At 56.8% G+C, this 21,026-nt stretch overlaps 1 protein-coding gene across 1 annotated transcript in view; it reads left to right on the forward strand.

Annotated features, from left to right (window-relative positions):
* Nucleotides 1-21,026, forward strand: part of COL22A1 (collagen type XXII alpha 1 chain) — a gene marked incomplete at its 5' end in the record, with an annotated part of 228,133 nt that overhangs the window by 202,608 nt on the left and 4,499 nt on the right. The window contains 9 exons of the mRNA XM_080800193.1: nt 2,691-2,735; nt 3,439-3,492; nt 5,175-5,228; nt 10,128-10,181; nt 11,670-11,741; nt 12,839-12,874; nt 15,448-15,492; nt 17,818-17,997; nt 19,199-19,265. Of these exons, the coding sequence (XP_080656319.1) occupies nt 2,691-2,735; nt 3,439-3,492; nt 5,175-5,228; nt 10,128-10,181; nt 11,670-11,741; nt 12,839-12,874; nt 15,448-15,492; nt 17,818-17,997; nt 19,199-19,265 (607 nt within the window). The remainder of the gene's footprint in view (nt 1-2,690; nt 2,736-3,438; nt 3,493-5,174; nt 5,229-10,127; nt 10,182-11,669; nt 11,742-12,838; nt 12,875-15,447; nt 15,493-17,817; nt 17,998-19,198; nt 19,266-21,026) is intronic.

Consider the following 21,026-nt stretch of genomic DNA (forward strand, 5'->3'; position numbering starts at 1 on the left):
GTTTTCCTTGTACCCATGGGGATCCATTTGCTGGGAGCCATGCTGAGGCAAGACCCAGTTCTCAGTTGAGAGTTGCAAGGAATCCTACCTCGAGGCAGGGACAGAGGTTAGACACCCACGGAGGTGAAGGAAGACCCGCGTCTTCTGGCCGGCAGGGCGCAAGTCAGGGAGCCAAGATTTGAAGAGCCACACAGACTTTGAGTTAGATAAATGTGGGTTCAGCTTTCACTTGGTCACTTACTAACTTTCATCAGGGGACCATTCTGAACCTCTGTTTCTTCTTCTATGATGCGGGGATCAGAATATGTCTCCCTTCTGTGGGACAGTCGTATGTGTTAAAGGAGACGATGGAACGTGCAGTTCTCAGCCAAGTGCTTGACACAGCACGTGAGGTTTCCTCAGCTGGTGTTTCTGTCTGTGATTATATGGGATGAGAGTACACAAGGGTCCCGGCTCTGAGCTGGCTGGATTTGGGATCCTAGTGTCTTTGAGGAAGGTGCTGGGACCCAGGCAGGCCCTGTCCCTCTCCAGGGAATGGAAAGTGGCCCATTTGGAACATCAGAGAGCACAGTTTATGTCTTATTCAATGCCGACGGCCACTGTGCAGAAGTAGGTTCTATCCTCATTTACAGATGTGGAAACTGAGTCCCAGTGAAGACAAGTAGTGCACGCAAGATCCACAGCTACAAGGTGGGGAGCCACGGTTCTCTCCCAGGCCTGACTCTGAAGTCAGCCTTCATGGCACAGGAGGCCCCTTTCTGTAGATTAATTCTGCAAAGCGATGCCTGGCAGCTACTTTATTCTTCTGTTTGTAGACGATGTTAGGACCCCAGGGGGTAAGCTGACTTCTCCGAGGTACAGTCATTGAATCTGGGATCCAAACCAAGCTGACTTCCTTTTCCTCCTCGTCCCCCACCTGCCACTTCCTGGCTGCTCACCCGAGCGACAGGCCTGGATCTGGTGGCAGCGTCTCATCTCCACCTCATTGTAGCCCAACACACAGGGGGCACCTCCCTGGTTACAGCTGAGACCCCCAAGGCTCAAAGCAGGACATGAAATGCAGCCACTTAGCTGGGGGCTTAGCAGGAGAGTGGACCCGCCGGGCTGGGCTCCTGACCTCCTTTTGTCCCCTGCCTCTCCTGCTGTCTGAGAGCATGCACCTGTCATGACACCACTCCTGCTTGGGAAGCATCCCCAGAGCCCCCCCGCCCCCCAGAGGCGGGTGAGGCCACACTGTCTTATTCCCCAAGTCAGGAGAGGCAGGCTGGAGAACGTCTCCAGGGTAATAACCTCCACATAAGACAGGCTGCTGGGTCGTCTCTCTTTTCGGGTGGCCAGTCCCCGGGCTGGTCTTCTCCCCAGTGGGGCCTTCATCTGCTTTTTCAAACCAGGACCTAAAACCAGGGCAGACGGCCAGGGAAGAGCCTGGTGGGGTCAGCCGGGAGGCACTTGACCTTGGCCCTGGAGGGCCCGATTTGCCAAAAAGCTTGAGTTAAGATGTTGGGCAAGGGAGAGTCACTCCAGGTCCTGGGGACCCCCCGACTCTCTGAGCTGTGTGCACGGGCACTCGCCCCGCCCAGGTCCCTGCTCCATGCCGGCCCCTGGCTGGAGACCAGCTGTCCAGGGCACTCGGGGCTAGAGGAGCTCGGAGCAGAGCTCTGACAGGGATGCCTCGTGACAAAGCATGAGAATGACCCTGTGAGCAGTGAGGAGGACGGAGTTGGGGACGGGAGGCTGGTAGGGAGGAGTCCTGCAGCCAGGAGCGATGTCCCAGCGAGCAAGGGGTCTGCCAGGAAGGAGGACGCACGTGCACGGGCCTGGAGCGGGAAAAGGGGCGCGTAGTGTGCCGACCGCAGAGGACACCGAGTCCACCGTGAGGAGGAGTCTACCCTGCCCGGGACCGCCCTGGGCCTCAGCAGGTGGGCAGCATCCTGAGAGTGGGGAGAGGCCATTCCCACCAGCCAGGAGCTGAAGCCCAGACGGGGCAAGCAGAACAGTGGAGAAAGGGAGGGCCTCGGGTCTGGGCAGACCTGCTGGATCTGAGTCGGATTCCTTTGCGGCTCTGGGCCTCTGAGCAGGTGTTTTTCTCTCCCGAACCTCAGCTTTCTGCTGTGTGAAATGGGGATTATTACACCATCAGCTGGATCCGGCTGTTAGAGATGATCGCGTCAGCTCTGCTAACAGCTTCCACTCAGCTCCCAGGGCTGGGGGCTTAGGTAGTCGGTCTCCAGGCTGCTGTTCTGTGCAGGGTGGCCCAGCACTGTGGCCCAGGACAAGGGTGTTGGGTGGCATCGGCCACAGCCCCAGGAAGGAGGGAGGCACCCCGAGACCCGCCCCTGGAGTGAAGGCAGTGTTGTTATCTGCAAAGGAAGCATCTGCCCCAGGGGCCAGCCTGGGGGGCGTGTAGGCCGATGGTGTGAGGTCAGGAAGATGGAGATCAGGAGACACGGAGGGTGACCTCTAGACTCTCTGGAGCATTTGTGGGACCAGCCCTTCTGCTCTGCTCCTGGCACCCCAATCATCCCGTCAGCCAGCATCCAGGGCCTGGCCTAGCCTGGGCTCTAGAACAGGAGGCGCCCGGTGAGCCGCAGTGAGAAGGGGCAGAGTTCGGCTGGACCGTCACACCACATGCCTGCCCGTTCCCGCCTCATCAGCCTGCTTTTTGGTGGAATAACTTCTCTTTCTTCTAGGGCTTCAAGGGACACACCGGCGACTCTGGCGCACCTGGTCCCCGGGTAAGTGGGCGTCCCGCCGTGGAGGTCTGCCCAGGCGGACTGAGCTGGTCCTTCGAGACGGAGGCCTCCTGGCCCTGCAGGCCACCGTAGCACCTCTTCCCCTGACCGAAGATAGCAGAGCAGGCATCATGGGAAGCATCATCCCCAGTCGTGGTCTGGTTTTTCTAAATGCTCTTTCTGGAGGCCAGACATTGAGGTGTGACCTATCGGACCCAATCAGCTTGGAGTGGGGGTGCCCCTTTGTGGCTGTGTTGTGCCCATGCTGTGCAACAGGCCCAGGGCTATTGTGGAGGGAGCTTTGGTGCATCCCAGGTGGGGAGACCCAGGAGCCCACACTCTTACCCTTTGGCTTCTTCCCTGACCTTTAGATGCCCCAAATGGAAGGAACCTTGCGGGGCCACCGGTTTGACCCCTTGCTGTGCTCTGTGTAGTGATGGGAAAGCTGAGATGTCTGATGGGTCAGCGGGCGAGGAGGCAGAACTCCAAGCCCATTCGCCGGCCCCTGGGGCTGGCGTTCATTGGGCAGCTCGGAGAGGCACATTAGGGCCCCGCGGACTGCTGCTCCGGCCCGGACTCTGTGGGGCTCTTCCTGGTGGGCCGTGCTCCCAGCTCCTTCCCTGCCAGGTGTGCAGAGACTCGGCAGGTGGCCTCCTGTGTTCTCGTCCCTCACAGCGGGTGTTCTGTTTCTGCTTCTCCCTTTTAGGGAGAGCCTGGTGCCATGGGGCCCCCTGGCCGGGAAGGGTCACCAGGAAAAGATGTAAGTGTGGGGCTCCTGTGGGGCCTGGCTGGGCCTGTGGAGGGGGCGGGGAGAAAGAGGAAATTGTGCATCACTTGGGGCCAGGAGAAACTCCCAGGGCGGGCAGGGGGGTGGCCTGCAGAGGCACCAGAAGCAGAGTCTGAGCACTGGTCTGTGCTGTCCCACCTGCCAGCCCCTGGGGTCCTCCCTGGAGTCCGGAGGGGGCCCTGGGATCTGGGTATCCAGCCTCGCCGTCGGTGCCTGTGGCACAAACGGCAGCTAAGAAGGCCTTGCTGACTTCGTCTCGAGTAGCTTTTGGTGTCCGAGGTGGCCTGTCAGGTCCGGCCTCACGTGAGCTTGAACTGCGGCGTCTCTCCCGGGTCATTTCCCCAGCTCCCCATGCTGCAGCCCCACGAGCCCGTCGCGGCCACCATAACTTCGAGCCTTCTCTCCCTGACTTTTGATGCAGGGATCAGGCACGATGTCTCTTACTCTAGTTGGACAGACAGAAACACCGAGACCCAGAGGGGTCCAGGGACTCACGGGCTGTGGGAGGTGGGAGGAGGTGGTCTGGGGCTGCCTCTGTCGGCTCCACAGGGCCTGGGAGAGCAGACGTCATATGTGACACCCTCCAGGGCCCATCTGACACGTGTGGACAACACCTGCCATCTTGGGGTGGATGTTCAGTCAGGACCATGGACACAGGGTCCAGGGATCCCAGTACCTCCTTCACGACCTGCCTTTGAACCTTGGTGGAGGGCATGGTGCCCGTGGCCATTGATGCCCACGGACTTCTCAGCTGGTCTGTTACCGTGAGACGGTAGAGCTGGAAGGGTCTAGAGGAAACACCTGCCGGATCCGTGTCTCTCCTCAGTGGTGGGGTCTGCTTGAGAAACCTGGTCACACCCCTTGTGCAGCTAAAAACAGCCGCTGCGTTGACCCAGGCGGAACCTGTCCCCAGCCCCAACCCCAAAGACACCCCAATCCCTCCAGGCCCAAGAACAGCTTGAAAAACCCATCCCCTCTCAATTCAACTTACAACAGAGCATATGGAAGGAGCTCCCCAGGCAGGACTGTGGCTGAGTTCAGCTCCCACCGAGGGTCAGGGAGCAGCTGGGACAGGAGCCCAGGATGCCAGATCCGGGGGCAGAGGCTGTCTCCCCTCCCTTCCCTGCTCTAGGTAGGGCTCTAGGCAAAGCTCCATTCCTAGAGTGGTTGAGTGCTTTGGGGTTTTCATCCATAACGTGGAAGAGACTTACATGCCGTGAGGCCGCTCGGAAGATAAGGTGGGACTGAGTCGCCACCACTCTAGCCTCTGGCAGAGGCTGGGGCCATGGGTAGCGTTCTTCTGACTGTGTCAAGCGTGGGTCGGGTCACTGTCCAGTGAGTCAGAAACGGAACTGCAAGGCGGCTTCTCTTCTCTGCTGGTTTCCCTTAGTTCGAGATGGTGCTACGGGAAATCACTGTGGGATCGGGGCAAAGTGTCGAAGCGAGTAAATAAATAAAGCGTGTTCCCGCCTTTACTCCTCTGCGGGAGATGAGTCTGTCCATACTCGGAACCACTGGAGATTATTGATGGAGCGTTTGGACAGTTAGTCGGTTCTCTTGGGGAAGTAGATAAAGTTTGGCCCACATTTGAAGCTGTCTCTGTCTGTCCCCCCCGGGCAGCCACTCTGTGATAACCTGATGTCTCTCTGTTCCAGGGAGACGCTGGACCCCCAGGGCCACAGGGTCCCCAAGGACTGAGGGGCCCTCCGGTGAGTATTTCAGGCTGTTACCACGGTGACGCTTGGTTGGTTCACCAACCCTGTGCGTTGTTTACAAACGGCAGTGTGTCAGAGCGGGTGGGAAAGAACTATGGCCCGAGCCCCACGGGTGCCTCCCACCCACAGCCCAGGCTGTTTTCGGGGACCACCTACCTTCAACACAGACACGTGAAAGCAGCGACCTGGCATGGCGGGCTCCCTGGAGGACTTCCCTTTAGGTCATACTCACGTCTAGTGTGTGATCCGTGTATTCGCCTCCTGGGGCTGCCGTAAGAACCACACATTTAGTTGCTTCCACAACAGGTGTGTGGTCCCACAATTCTGGAGGCTGGATGGCCAAGAATTTTACTGGAAGCCAGAAGTCCAGGATTGAGATGTGGGCCGGGGTGGCGGCTTCGGAGGGCTGTGGGAACAACGCTCACTTCCTACACTTGCCACTTTGCTTCTGGTGGCTTCCCGGCAATCTCTGACGTTCCTTGGCTTGTGCGAACATGGCCCTGATCTCTGCCTCCCTCTTGATCTGGCATTGTCCCCGTGGGGCTGTCTCTGTGTCCAAATGTCCCCCTTGTATAAGAAAACGGGCGGTGTTGGATTGGGGCTCACCCTGCTCCGGAATGACCTCATGAAACTAATTATATCCGCAGTGACTTCATTTCCGAATGAGGTCCTATGCTGAGATAGCGCGGTTCTGATCCGTACTGACGGTGAAAGGAACCATGCAGAATTAAAATGAAAAGAAGACTCCCTTTCCAGCCCAGCCCCTACCCTCCAGAGGGAGCCAGCGCTGATAGCATCTTGTGTGTATTTTAAACCACTTCCGGCGCACGTATAAGCGTACCGATAGAATATGTGTTCCTTACACAGCACTCTATCTTGGCGGCGGACTTGTTTCGTGTGTGTGTGTGTGTGTGTGTATGTGTGTGTGTGTATGTGAGAGAGAGAGAGAGAGAGAGAGAGTGTGGAGTAAACCGGTGAATAACCTAGATGCGTACGGGCTTCCTGGGTCCAGGGTACTCAGCTGGTAAGCGCTGTAGGCGGGATTTAAATCCAAGACTTTCTGACACCAAATTCAGTGCTCTGCACCCGCCACGGTCATGTTCTTTGTCTCCAGGACCCTACAGGAGGTGCCCGGGGCAGATCTTAGGCATTGGAATGCTGCATCTTTTTGGATCTCACCAGAAGGAGCCACGTTCTCCCCTGATGGGGCCCCAGTGACTCACATCCCACTCCCCACCCTAACTCAGCAACCTGTCAGGGGACAGGGTGTCCAGACGCCTTCTACACCCACAGCCCTGGGTCCCAGTAGGCTGAGGAAGGGCACGGAGGACAGTCTTCAGACTGGGATGCAGGCAGCCTTTCAGCTGGGGGGCGGGTGTCCCATGTGGGTAGTGATGGATACCTTGTGTGCTGGGGTTTGGCTACAGGGCAATATCCATGCTCAAGAGCAGGGTTCTCCTGCTTTTTGGGTTCCAGCGCTGCCCTGGCTTCATATGTCCCGCTCTACAGCAGCAGCTCACTGACCGCACCCACCTTCTCTCTCTAGAATGTGGCCTTTGTTCATCCGACAGCATGCACGGGGTTGTGCCGCTGAGTGGTGTGCTCTGCGTCCACTCTCCCGTTGGCGGGGTCCGCCTGCCGATCCTGGGGGCATCAGCACCGCCATGATGTGCAGGGACCCGGAGGTTATGCCCAGCTTAGGGTCTTCACCAATGACAGTGCCTGGGGGCCAGCCCCAAAGCTCTCTGGGCTATGCATTCCCAGGGGGTGCTGTCACTCCCAGGGGGCAAACATTGGTTCCTGGGATGCCAAAACCCCTTTCTCTTTATGTATCACACACAGATATGCATGTAGACCAGAAACAGATCCTGTAAAACTGTGGTCTTAAGCTTCCATGTGGGATGAGGAGGCCAGGCAGGAGCATAAGGACAGAAAGGTGGAGAAACCCAGGTCTCGAGCCTGCGGGCATGGAGTGGCGGCCACTGGGGTCCCTTATGGCCCATCATCGAGCATCCTCCCCCAAGCTCTGCTGTTGGGCTGTGTCTTAGTTGCTCTGTGGATGCGGGCCTCTGCTATTCTGGAAAGTGAGGGCAAGTTGTGCAATCCAGCATTTAAATTGGTGAAATGATGGAATAACGCTTAGCCCTCAGAAAGGGCCCACCCAGTACGCGGTCGGTGGTCACCCTGGGGCTCCATGCTGGGCTCTGCTCTTGGAGGAAGGAGGAGGCTTGACTCTGAGTCCCCTGCGGGGTCTCCTAGCACAAAGTAATGCTCTGTAAGTCTTTGGTGAATGCTAGTGTGTTCAGGGGCACAGAAAAGGGAGGGGAAAGCCATGTGTGGGGGTGAGTGAGGGGTCCAGAGTGGGTGAGGGGAGGAAGCCCAGGGCCTCACATGCCACACGCAGGAGGCGGGGAAAGCCTGAGGTCTCCAGAGGCACTTTATGTTTTTTTAACTTGCTCCCATCAATTCGGAGCAACCACTATAAGGACTTTGTAACCAACAGTAAACTGCTAAAGTTTGCCACGATCTGGGTTATCGATGATGACTTCTCTCTCGCTCAGTTGGAATGGATCGGCCTTCCCCACACCACCTTGAACCAGATGCTGAGTATAGGTCCCTAGCTAGGGACCACGGGAACATGTACCTAATTCACTCATGGAGTTCCCCCGAATCCTATGGGGCAGGTGCTACTACGGTCCCTGCCACCTGATGAGAAATGGAGGCACAGAGAGGTCAAGTAATTTGCCCTAGATCTCACAGCAACTATGTGGCAGAGCCAGGGTTTTGACGCACATCCAGGCAATCTGACTCAAGTCTGCCGCTGAAGACCCACCGGGCATATGTGGGCCATGTTCCCTTCTCAGAAAGATGGGGGCTGGTAGGAGGAGGCCCGGGACAGGAGTTTGGAGCACAGAGCAGTTGAAGAAGGGCGGGCTGTGGCTTCCATTCAGGACAAGTGGGGGATGAGGAGTGGCCCACAGCCCAGTAGGGAGCCAGGTCCCAGCCCCAGCGGGCTTCCCGCACCCCGACAGGTGACGGGTGGCTGCCCCAAGCTGTTCCACCGTGATCTCTCCCTGTGTTGGCCTGCATGCTAATGCGTCTTGGCCCTTATCTTTCCTGCGATCCGGAGGGAGCAGGAGGAGAGAGATAATTACCATCGGGATGAGCCACGGCACATATTTTTAGAAGGACACAGATGGGTTGGTGGGTGGGCGGAGCGCGGTGCCGGGAGGAGCCGCCCTACCACATTCCCTGGAGGGGTAAGTGGGGGAAGTTACAGAGCCTCGGGCTGCTCTAACAGCAGCCCTCCGGGGCAGATGCTGTGCTCTCTCTGTGCCTCGGCCTCCTCATCTGTGGTACAGGGACAAGGACAGCCACACTTCACGCTTCCCGGCAGGAGGATGGGAGGTGTGTTGCATGAATCACCCGCAACCACACGCACACTTGTTGGAAGACCTGAGCCCTGTTTAATCATGACTACCAGGAGCCATGTGCTTAACGAGGCACAGGGGAGCACCGGCTGGGCTCCATGCTTCCCGGGTTCCAGTCTCAGCCCTTTCGCTCCTGTCTCAAGCAGGTGGTGAAGACATTCTGTGACTCTGTTTCCCCATTTATAAAACGGCAGTGTTTGTATCGGTCGTTTGTTAGGAGTCTGTGCGTGGGACGCCTGGCAGGGAGGGAGTCCTCAGGCAGGGTGAGCTTCTTGTTAGTGTAATGTGTCTCCATTGGTGACTGTGTGCTTTATAGATCATAGGATGTTAGCATTTTTGGTTACAGGGTCAATGGAGCGTGGTTTCCTGGGAAGTTCTCAGTTCCTTCATCCAGCAAGTTGCCTCCTGGGTGTCTGATGCTGTGCTAGATGCTGGCCGTAGAGAGAGGAGGGATACATAGGTTCTTTAGGCTACTACTAGCCAGGTAGAGCCAGGTGAAGACACAGCCATCTGGTCGGGGTCGGGGGGCTCCCAAGAAGGAGGAGAGTGGTGGTCAGGGGCAGTGACCAACCCAGTCTGCTAATGCCAAGCTTTGAACTTCAGGCTTACTAGGGATTTGTCTGATCCTCAAAGGTATAGCTAGAGGAGTTCTTAAACTTTCTGAGTTTTACACTACCAAGGATCTTATTGGTGAAGTGCGTTTATCAAAATCACGGGCATGCACAAAATATCGGAGTCAGAGAATGCTGGCATCATCGGGTCAGTGCTGGAGTCTGGAGTGAAGGGACCTTCAGATTAGTAGCTGTAGGATTCTGCATGGCTGCTTTTCTTATCTGTGTCATCATCCTCAAGTCTTCAGGATAAAGGTGCCCCTAGTAGAGGAGTAAAATGAAATCAGCACAGGGACAAGCGTCCTAAGCTGAGAACAGCATTGTCTGATATGAACACTTTTGTGTGTCTCCTTAAGACACAATGTTAAGAAGTTGAAGGATGTCCGTCTGAGTTGAAGGATAAAGGATGGATGGACGGATGAATAGATGGTTGGTTGGAGGAGTGGTTGGATGGATGGGTGGATGGATGGGTGGGTGGATGGGGGTAGATGGATGGGTAGATGGATGGATGGATGGATGGATGGATGAGTGGTTGGATGGATGGGTAGATGAGGTCATGATTATTTCCTATGCCTGTGCCCTGGGCAGCACTCACAGGCTTATCACTTATCATGCGCACAAACTCTTTTAATTCCATAATGTTATGAGTTAAGTGTTACAAACTCCTTTTATAAGTTGAGAAACATCTTCTGAGTAATGACGTGGCTTACTGAGAGCCACGCTGGCCTGAATGATAGCTGCAGGTATGAAATCGGTCCTCCACATCCGGCAGTCACTCTCTTCCACCATCCTGCTCCTCGATATCCTGGTGGAGAGTCCTGGAAGATGACTACTTGTGTTTCTTCTACCAGGGTAAGAATGGATCACCAGGATCTCCAGGAGACCCTGGCCCCGCAGGAAGTCCTGTGAGTACCATCCTTGCTGTATGGTGGAATCAAGGCAGGCTTTGAAATGGCCATGCCATCTTTTCCTATCACAGATTGTGTGCTTTCTATGCTAGAAGCATCTAGGGGAAAATAAGGGGTTTGAAAGCTGGAAATAGGCTGGAGGCAAGAGGATCCAATAAGGATGTCTTTCAAAGTCTGAAATGCATGCAATTACACACCGGATCTCTGTTGTCTACTACCATAGGCACTCAAAAGTACAAAACCTACCAAGGACTAAAAAAAAAAAAATGTATAACAAGATTGCATAGTAGACATTGCATGTTTTTAGAGGATGGTCAGACAGGGTGACATCTCCAGCCATTCCCATCTCAGGTGACAGGGTAAGTATATAACATGGGAATGGTTTAGGACAGACTTGGCTGAAGAGGGTGTTCCTAGTGGTCAGGAGGTGTGGGATGGGGAGAGCAGGAAGGAATGATGGGTAGGATCTGTGGGTAGTGGAAAGAGGGTGGCATGAGCAATCAGAATCCAGGTCCCTGGATTTGGGATTAGGTCTGGTAGAGGGGGGAGATCCTGGGGAAGGTGGTTCTCTGATGGCTTCTGGGGTTGGGTGAGTCAGATCCTGTCCACAAGTTTCCTCCCCACCCAGGCTTCTTGTATGTTTATTTGCCAAAATTGGCAACTCTGTTCAGAAGACCACCTTTCCTTGGGGCGTGGTGAGTCGAGCAACGATTGCTTGAGGCATTGGGCAGACCACTTGGCAAGCCAACTGTTGTCATTGTGGAAATGAGGGTGATGGCCCCATCCTGGTTGGCCAAGAACCTTCCTGGCTTTAGCACAGAAACTCCTGCATCTTGGGAAACCCATTCTTCCCAGGCAAACCGGGCATCTGGTCACCCTAGTGGAGATGCCTCTTTCTGTTAGACCAGGGACAGCTACACCAGCAGAGCTGAGCTCCTTAGCCCATGTAATGATGTTTCTCAGAAGCCGTGGCATGGGCCTGGTCACCACTGATAAGACCCAGCAGACAGGATGGGACAGAGCCATGAGCCTGGCTTCGCGCCCTGTGCAGAGCTGGCCCCAGGAGAGCTGAGTCACACATGCCCGGAAAGGCTGGAATGGAAAGGGTCCCCAGAGCTGTTGCCAAAAGGCCATCCTGCCAAACCATGAGCCTCCCTGTGCTCTTGGGAATCAGTGTGCTACCTTGCTGGTGGGCTCCTTGGAGAGACCACACACACAACAGTGTTTCTGCTCAGTGTTTGTCCCATGTTGCTTCTATTGCGTTGGCTGGAAAGAGATGCTTCTAGTCTTGCTGCCAGCCCCACGGTGCTGGCAGCACTCACAGTAGCCATGCCTCTCCCTGACCTGCTGCCCTCCCAAACAGGAAAGAGGTGTTCTCGCAGTCGATGGCTCAGGTCTTCAGAATATAGCGGGGTTACGAGGTCTCTGAGTCTCCTTGGGCCGGCCCGGGACCCTGTGGAATCAATGTCTGTTCTCCCTCTGCAGGGCCAGAAGGGCAACAAAGGAGACCATGGCAGCCCGGGACTCCCTGGCTTCCTGGGTTCCCGGGGGCCTCAGGTAAGCCAACTCCCTGGGGGCCAAGATCCCTTGCTCTGCGGGGAGGTTCAAGGGCAGTACGTTTCCCACCACCGGCTGTCCTCGGGTCCCCCAGCTCAGGTGGTGTCACCAGGTGTGTAGTCACACTGTGCGCTGGCCAACATGGAACTCAGGAGTCGGCTGCGTGGGATTCTCCACTCCATGCTCCCTAAGTGTGGGACCTTGGGCAAGTCTCATAGCCTCTGTGCCTGAGCTTTGCCATTATTCAAATGGGGATGTTAGAGTGCACACCTCTGATCCTAGAACGTCAAGGACCCTTCAAAATCACTGCAATTGTGACCGAGTTTGGTTGTGGGGTCAGAACACGTGGGTGGGGTTTTCTGAGGCCACGTGGTCAGTCGGCACTCCAGCTGCTGCTTGAGCCCAGGCCTCCTGCCTAGAATGTGAGATCCAGAGATGCTGCTGGGGAATCTTTGCTCGGGTTCTGGGCAGAGGGACGCTGAGGGATTCAAACATGTCCCCCCGAGTTCCAGGTGCGTTCTTCATGCCACAGTCCACACCGTGGGCTCCTGATCCCCGGATCAGGGCGGTATGCCCCATGCAAGAGGAGGAAGCATACCCATGTTCCGTCCACCTCTTCCAGTTTAATTCTGACCCCCGAGGGTGCCCCCGCCACCCAGCCAGCCCAGTCACTCCAGCTGGCCACCTGTTACAAGGCAGGTGTCCAAGGTCACAGAGCCAGTGGCTCAGCAGCCAGGGTTTGAACCCGGACAGGCGAGCTCCAGGGCCCAGGGTCCCCGGTGTCTTATTTCACACCCGGAGCTTGCTTCCCGGGAGGACCCACCCCCCCAACCACGAGACGCTCTTGAAAGCCAGGGTCCCGGAGACCCTCATGGTGGAGTCCAGCCGTCCCATTGAAGAGGAGCCCAGAACCAGCGGCTCCCCCACCCACTCTGGGGCCGTTTTTGGCCGCCTGCTGCCCAGGCTGACTCGGGAAGTCTGTCCGCGACGTCCTTGGTTGGCTGGACCATCGATTGTCGTCTTTGTTGGAACATGACTTGAGTGGAAATGTCTTGGTGACGACGAGCTGGTACCTGATACTTGGTTCTGTCTCGTAGGGAGAGCCGGGAGAGAAGGGCGTCCCGGGCAAGGAGGCAAGTATGGCACGGTCTCTTCCCCTCGACCACCCTTTCCTGTGGGGGATGCGGGAGTGGACGGTGACAGGCATGGGCTCGGCCGGGTCCCCCCCTCACTTTGGTGTGCTGCTGTCACCATGAAGATCCTGTCTAGTTTCACACAAGGACCTGCAGATGAGACAACTGGTCCCGAGCACCATCGTGACAGCCTGTCACTTAACCTGGCTCTGGGTCCAGTCCATCAAAAAGTCCTGTCAGTGGCCAGTCCAAAGTGCCTCCACTCTGTCTGGCTCTCTTCTGTGAGGACCTGGATCCAGGCTGCCATTGTCTGACTCCTGCACGATGGCTGTGACCACCCACAGGCCCCTGTGTCCAACCTCTTCCTGTCCCCACAGTCCTTGCCTGCCTGCAGCCGCTTGCAGAGCACACATGAGGTCATGCTGCTTCCCAGGCCGGCCTCCCCTCCGCCCTCCCGTGCCCCAGCAGGAGTCCAGATGCCCTGGCCGTGTCAGCATCCTTCAGCCTCTGAGCTCCAGGCGCTCTGGCCCTTCCGTTCCCCGAAAACGCCGAGAGCTCTCAGACACGTCGGGGCGCTTTTCCAAAATCCCTCCCACCTCTCCCCACCCCTTTGTGTGCCTGGCCCTACTCATCCTGAGGTCTGTGCCAAAATGTTGCCTCTGTTGACTTTACTTCATGACCTGAAACAAAGCGGTGCCCCAGTGTGCAGTGTCCCCGCACCCCACTCTGCTGGTCAGAGCCCCAGAGCCCAGCGCAGAGTAGGTGGCAGAAACGGTTGATGCGAAACAAAAGACTGAACGGACACGGAGAAAACCATGCTCTAGTTAACCACCTTGTCCGCTCCCGAGCCTGCACGCCCCCGCGAGAGGAAGACCCCTTCTCACTCTGCGGCTCCGGGTTACTTTCTCAGCTCAGGGAGGGCGGCTGGTGACTCCGTGAGAGCCGGATCCAATGGCCCTGCGTTTGCAAAGTGTTTGCCCGCGGCCCAGCCAGGCTTTCCACTCAGGGGCAGATCGCTGGCTGACTCACCAATACTCCCTCCTCCCGCTCCCTGGATTGATGAGAGCGGAGACACAACCAGCTCCCCACTGTCTAGGAGCAGACCCCGAGTTCTGCTCCGAGCTGACCCACAGTGTCCCCCGTGTGAGCTCCTGCCTCCTTCTGCCCCTTGCACACTACGGCCCCTGGTCCTGTCTCTGTGCCTCCCAACACACAGTATGCACTTTCTCCCGGGCCTCCCGAAACACCTTGTCGTGTTTCTATTAGAGACATCAAAGAGTCTGGCCTGTTTATAAGAATCAGTTGGGCCCACCTCTTGCTCGTGGGCTGTGGGCTGTGAACCCTGTGAAAACAGGGGCTATGAGTAGCCCCTGCATGAGGGGGTGCAGTGAATGGGGTCGGGGCTCCCCGTGTCAAGCCCCACAGTTTGTCTTCTTGAATCGAGTGCATGGTGGGGTTCGGGTGGACACAGCGGAGCCCAGGGGTGAATAAGCCCAGGACCCGCCTTCCAGGTGCTTATTGTGCAAAGGGAAACACCTCTGCCACCTCGTCCAGGGACAATGGGAGTTACAGGTCAGCTGGTGGCCCAGGAACCCATGCGGAGGGCAGATGCTGGCCAGAGGGATTAGCCAAAGCTCTGCAAAGGGAGGTGGCAGAGGCACTGGGGGGCAAAGTGGCGTAGAGAGAGGTTCAGCTGGGGAGGGTCACAGAAGGAAAGAGGGAGGACCCTAGCAGTGGGAGCTACAGGGCTGTGTCCTCCAGCCCCAAAGTGACTGCCCTCCGGGAGGGGTGTGCGGTACCTAGTTCCTAGGTGCTGGTAGTCAGGGAGGGCTTCCTGGAGGGGAGGCTTGAAGGGCAGGCGGGATTGATCGCAGACAGAGAGATAGTGAATTGTTGGCTTGACTGCCACGCAATTACCCTGGACTGGGTGGTGAGAAACAGACATTTCCCATGGTTCCAGGGGCTGGGAAGTCCAAGGTCGAGTCATCCGCAGACGGTACGCCATCCTTCCCTAATTAGGCTAACCGGTCCCCTGGTCTTGATGTCTGTCTCCCTGTGTCCATCACGGGGCCACCCTCGGGAACTTATCTACTCCTGAGCACCTCCTGAAGACCCCACCTGCTAATTTATAGTCACCCTGGGGGTTCTGGCTTCAACATATACATTTGGGGGGCAAAGACATTCCGTGCAGGACAGCGGGGAGTGTGCTGCAGGTGGCAGGAAGGCGGGCAGCAGAGGCCAGGAGGGGCAGGAGTCACGGAGGTCCTTCCAGTCAGCGGCAGGCAAGGTAGCCCAGGCCACAGGGGGTATCGTGAGCCCCCATCGAAGTCCACACCCCGTGGGGTCTCCTGAGTGTGTTTGGCAAGAGGGATCTATCCTGGAAAAGGCAGAGGAGGAATCCTGAAAGGGCTGGTGCCATCAGTCCAGGCACACAGTGGAGGAAGGATGTGAGGTCTGGTGTGTCTGGACAGACAGAGGGGAGCTCCGGGGGGGGGGGGGCTGATTTCCTGGCACACAGGGTTGCAGATAGATGGCCCTGGTTCCGTGACCATCCTCCTTTGGACTCTTTGCAGGGCGCGCCTGGGAAGCCCGGAGAGCCAGGGCCCAAAGGAGACAGGGTAAGTGGGGAGGTAGTTACAGAATGTGACCTTTGCAAGGGGCTCTGTCGCTGGTGGTCAGCGAGCCACAGCCAAGCCCAGAGAACTTGCGAGTCTGCTGCTCCCTGGAAAATCATTAGCCCACGAAGGGATGGTTGTAGTGAATGTTGTTATTCCCCTCTCCCTTTTTTTTGGATGTTATTTTAAGGAGTAACATCATTGCAATTACAAATTCAAAGGCGAGTGTTCTGAGACTTGTGACAGATTTCCCTCTCTCCCTGTACAAGCGCCTGGGCATGACGTGCTCAGCTCCCAAAATGCCGGTTTGCCAGGAGCCAGATTTGTCACTGGAGGTGACAAGGGAACAGATTTTTCCCATAATGAATCGCCTTGGCGCCACACTCAGGAAGCCTTTCTTTACATTTCATTCCTCCAAAAAACAACAGGGGGAGCTTTTTTTGGTTTGGGTATTTTTTTTCTCCCCCCGAAATGCCAGTGGGGGGAGGGAGTGTCGTCCAACACTTGTGACAGCTGCTGCTCCCTGTAGAGGAATTAAACATCTCCTTGGCCCACGCCCCTCCATTCGGTCAGCCGTCCCCTTTCACACTGTTGCACCCTGTGACTGTCACCGCCACCACCCCCCTCCACCCCTGGCTTGTTTTCCGTGGTCCTGCCGAGAATTTATCTCTGCTTTCTTTGCAAGTTGGGTTGGGGAGGAGCTGGGTTTCTCTTGCAGGCCAGAGACAGAGCATTGGAAGTAGAGTGGCAGAGATTGTCATCCCCTCTGGATCCTCCTTCCTTCCGAGTGACTTGATCCCTCTGCACTCTGGCCCTTGGTTCCTGAGGGTAGAGACGGGGAAGGGGGGTGTGGCTGAGAAGGCATTGAGGATCCCCCACAGCAGGGCCATGTAGGTGACCCTGGGAGCTCTGGCTGGCAGCCAGGGAGTTCAGACCACAAATAAGAATCTCTGCTCTAATACCTAATCAATAAGCGGAGAATCACCCTCTCCCTGTTAAGTGGTTTCGTGGAACACTGCCAGGGAGCTGACAGCTCCTCATTCCTTCGCACTCCTGGGAACATTGAAGTGTGGGACGAGTCCTCCCCGTGCAAAGTGATATTGAGACATTTAATGAATAGGAAGTTCTGTCCCGCAGCTATGATGGGGCCTTGGACTTGGGGAGCACAGAGCACCAGGACCATCACTGACCCCTGATCACTGAGACGACGAAGGTCCCATGAAACGCATCACGTCTGAGAAATTTAAGTCAGGACTGTCCCTCAGATCTGGCTAAATTCATTTTTAAAATTCACGGTCCTTTATTTATTGTTGGAAAAGCAATACGGACCTGCAGTTAACCGTTGCACTTTGCAAAAAAGCGGAGGCAAGGGAAAAGTAGGGGCTCCTCTACCTTGGTGCCCATCGTGGCCCCCGTCCCCTTCCCAGAGTCCATCGCAGGATGTTTTCCTTCGTCCTCCAGAGTCTGTGCACGCAGAACCGGGCGGGTGCCTGTGTTATAAATCTGCATTTGCCTTTTGTTAAAGTCCCGGGGCATATCAGACTTTGTCTGTTATTTGTTTCTCCTTGATAGGTTGGTCATAGTTTCATGCCTGCAGTCTTCCCTGTCCTTGGCTCTGGGTCATGTCCCTGGCCATGCCCCATTTCCAGCTACCATCTTGCTTCTCCCCTCGTTTCCCCCTACTGCTACCTGCTTACACCCTGAGCTCACCAACGTGGCTTTCTGTTTTGGACGCACCCACAACCAAGTCTTGCTGGTCACATGCACAGTAGCGCATCGGGCAGGGGACTGGGTGGTCGGTTGATCATCATGGTTAACAAATCATTGATCCAGGCCTTCAGAGTCTGGGTCAGAGATGGGGAGAAGAGAGTCCTGGTCCGTGTCATCCCATGTGAGCCCACAAAAACGGAGAGTAGGGAGCAGGAGGTCACCTCGAAGTGGGGGAGCCTCTGTTGAAAGAGTAGCTCTGTCCGTCCAGCTGACAGAGCTAACTGGAGGAGGGGCCACTCGGCGGTCAGGCTCAGCGGCGAGCCTTCTCGAGGCGCACACACGAAGCCACCCAAACTGGGATTGGAAATTAGACTTCTCATCTTGTCCTCTGCAGACTACCTGTGTGATGGTGGCAGGTGGCTTTGTGTCCGGAGCCTGTGTCCTCACCTGTCTTGGCTCGGAGACACAGGCTTCCCAGGACTGAGGTCTCCTGTCCAGGGCTCCAGGGGAGACGACCTGGGGGCCAGGGGGGTGTGCGCAGCTGCAGCGGGTCTGTCTATACTGGGTGCTCCTGCTGGTGCCCTGCTCACTGACATGCTGCTTCTTCCCCTCCTTTAGGGAGATCCCGGGAACAGAGGTGACAAAGGACCTCCTGGTGGGAAAGGCCAGCCTGGGGACCCTGGAATCCCTGGTCACAAAGGCCACACGGGCCTGATGGGCCCCCAAGGACCACCTGGGGAGAATGGATTGGCCGGGCCCCCGGGGCCTCCGGGCCAGCCAGGATTTCCAGGACTGCGGGTAAGACTGCTGGTATTGCCTCAGACTTGTGGGGAGGGGCGTGAAAGGACGGGCTTGTTCAGGGTTTTTTTTTTTTTTTCTCAAAGATTAGTTTATTCTAGTGACAGATCCCTTGTGTTCCACAAACCTGTAACGTGAGCACACATTGGAGAAAAAAACAGAGCCACCTGGGGTAGAAGTGATTGGAGGATGGGTTCTGGGTCCACGTGAGCTCCCCTTCCCCCCTCAGCAGCCCTGTGGTCCCCTGGGGGGCCTCCTGTCCTCAGAGCGCAGGTCTGGGTGATTTCCAGTGTCCCTGGCAGCTCTGAGGCCCTGTGGTTCTGTTACTCTCGGGAGCCTGGCTCTCAGCCAAGTCCAGGAGGGGGAACCGCGGGATGCAGGATGCTTCCATGGCCCCCTGGGTCCTCGCTGAGTTCTCCTAGTCCTGCTGCTGTGGGTAGTGATGGAACTTCTGGGATGAGCGTGGAGAATGGACCAGAAAAGGGGAAAAAAAAAAAAAAAAAACCAGAAGAAGGACCCGGAATCCATGACCTTCTCATGCTGGGCGCTGTCCCCGCTGTCCCCGGTGCTGGTGCTGCAGACAGGAGCCCCGGGAGACCCTCACCCTTGAGGGTGGGGACACCGCCCTGAAGGAGCCAGGCAAGAGGGAGGGGTCTGGCCAAGGTGGCGTGAGGGCTGCTCTCACAGATTCCTCGAAGAATCCCATGTCGCTCTGTGAGGCCGGAGACAGCACACAGACTCACCAGCGTCCAAGAGTCAGGCACCAGGCAGGTCAGGCACTTGGGTAAGGCCAAGGTGAACGGAGCAAGGAAAGCCAGACCCTGGGAGCTGCGGTGGCCGAGCGGCTGGTCAGGGAAATCAAAGACGATTCCGTGGAGGCGGCAGCCCGTGGGTCCCAGAAGTGGACGGGGCTTTGGCAGGGAGGGATGCAGGGCTGGACCTCTCCGGTCAGCGCTGGGGAAATGGCTTCTGAGGGAAGAAGGTGCAGCTAAGAAGTAGGAAGGGAGTGGAGAGGGTGGCAGCAGAGGGCTCTGGTCACCGAATCCAGTAGGAGGATGCCGCCTACGTGACCAAGTCAAAGGGAGGCGGTTCAGGGTGTGATAAGGATGGGACCAGGACAATGTGCTACGTGTTGCCTGTGTCCCTCCTGGTTTCTGGAGCCGTCAGGGAGGTAAGTAATTCCACCTTCCCTCCCTTGCAGGGGGAGTCCCCCTCCGTGGACACCCTGCGGCGGCTCATCCAAGAAGAACTTGAGAAACAGCTGGAAAGTGAGTAGCTGGGCTTGACCCCAGCCGGACACATAAAGGTGTCTTGAGAGCCTGGGAAGCAGTCCCTTCTGCACCCTTTAGTACATCCCCAGCCCAGTTTGGAAAAGGATCGCGGAGGGCAGCTCACGTGTAGAAACCATGCAGAACCGTGATGAACACCGCGTAGGCTCGAGACACACAGAACCCCCTCCAGAGCTTGTCTTTACCTCCACGTGAATGCCTCCCCTCCCCAGAACCAGCTCTGCGGCCATCGGTCATTTATCCTCTGCCCTCAGGCCCGAGGGGAGCAGGAACAAATAGTGCTTTCACGGAACTAGCTTCTTTTGAATCGAACTGTACTGGTTTATTGTTAAGTCCCACAGTCTTGCATGAGCCTGGTACATAGCAGATGCTTGGGGAGGGAGCGAGGTCGGAAGGTAGTAGTAACGGCAGCATGTGGGGCGGGCTGTAGGTCAGATGGTTTCCTAAGCACTCACAAGGGGGCTCATGGAAGCTCCCAAAGAGCAGGAGGCATGTGTGAATGTTAGGAGAAGAGATGCCGTGAGATTTACCAGAAGGGGAAGATCTGACTGGTGCCCGAGCAGGATCTGTGTGTCGGCTGCAATCCCTCCCCTCACCCACCACCTTCTCCTGAGTGGGAGCTGTCCCCACTTTCCTCTGTGCTGGAGGCTGTTAGGGGAGCAAAGTCATGGACAGTCCATGACGGGGAAGGTCCGGCATCCAGAACTCTTCCAGGACCCAGATGGACCAGATGGGAGGGTGCCTTCACTCATATGCTCATGTCTCATGGAGTTCTCTGCACCCACCGTGTGTCAGACTGTGATTTGGGTCTGGGGACACAGCGTTGGACAAGAGGCCCCCATCCCAGCCCTCTTAGACTGTCCGGGTCAGAATGGTCCCTCTCCACACACAGGAGAGCCCGAGATCATTACCTGGGACAGGTGGCAGGGGGCGTGGGTCGAAGAAAGGAAAGAAACCACAGGCAGGATTGGCAGTTGTCACTGGAAAGGTGGTGTCCCGAGGTCTCCCCCGTGGGCATCTCTGAGCTCTGGTTTCTGAGTATCAAGTTTACCAGAGACAGAAGTGGCTTCTGCCCTTGGGGAGTTTCCAACCCAAGAGCAGAGACAAGATGCGTTTTGAAGAAGTTCAGATGGAGCATCTGCTGGGCGGAGTCCTTCCTTCCGAACAGTGTTTCGAAGAGAAAGCGTCAGTTCTACTCTAAGGATGCGGAAATCAGGGCTCAGAGAAGTGAACCCGTTCACTCGGGTGTCGATCCCCGCCCTGCCGTCTCGTGCAGGAAGACAGGAGGACGGTGCTCGTGGGAAGCTCATGCCCAGGGCGCTCAGAAGACCCTGACTCCTCTGTCTTGGTTTTACCACCAAACGCCAGGGCCGTGGGCGAGCCCCCAGCCTCTCTGGACTGAGTCAGCCTCCCGCAGGAAGAAAAGCTGGGCCCGACTCCGTGTGACGGTCTCTCGGGGGCCATCATATGCACACAGTGTCCCCGGTGCGGTGGAAAGTCATTGGGCCTCTGGGTTTTTAGGCAGTTCTGTAGTCTTCGCGTTTTAGGCATGTAAGGCTCCTCGATGACGACATATCCAGCCCTGCGGTGTATAGATGAGAAAGGTGACTCTCCACGGCTCTGTAAGCCCCGGGGTCTCAGCCCAGCCTTCCCTTCCCCAGCGGGCAATTACTGTAACTTCTCCTTCTGTTCCCGCCGCCAGTCACGCTGTGGTTGGTGCCACCAGCGTCCACTGAGCAC

The sequence above is a fragment of the Martes martes genome (assembly GCF_963455335.1).
Source record: "Martes martes genome assembly, chromosome: 4".
NCBI classification, from domain to species: domain Eukaryota; kingdom Metazoa; phylum Chordata; class Mammalia; order Carnivora; family Mustelidae; genus Martes; species Martes martes.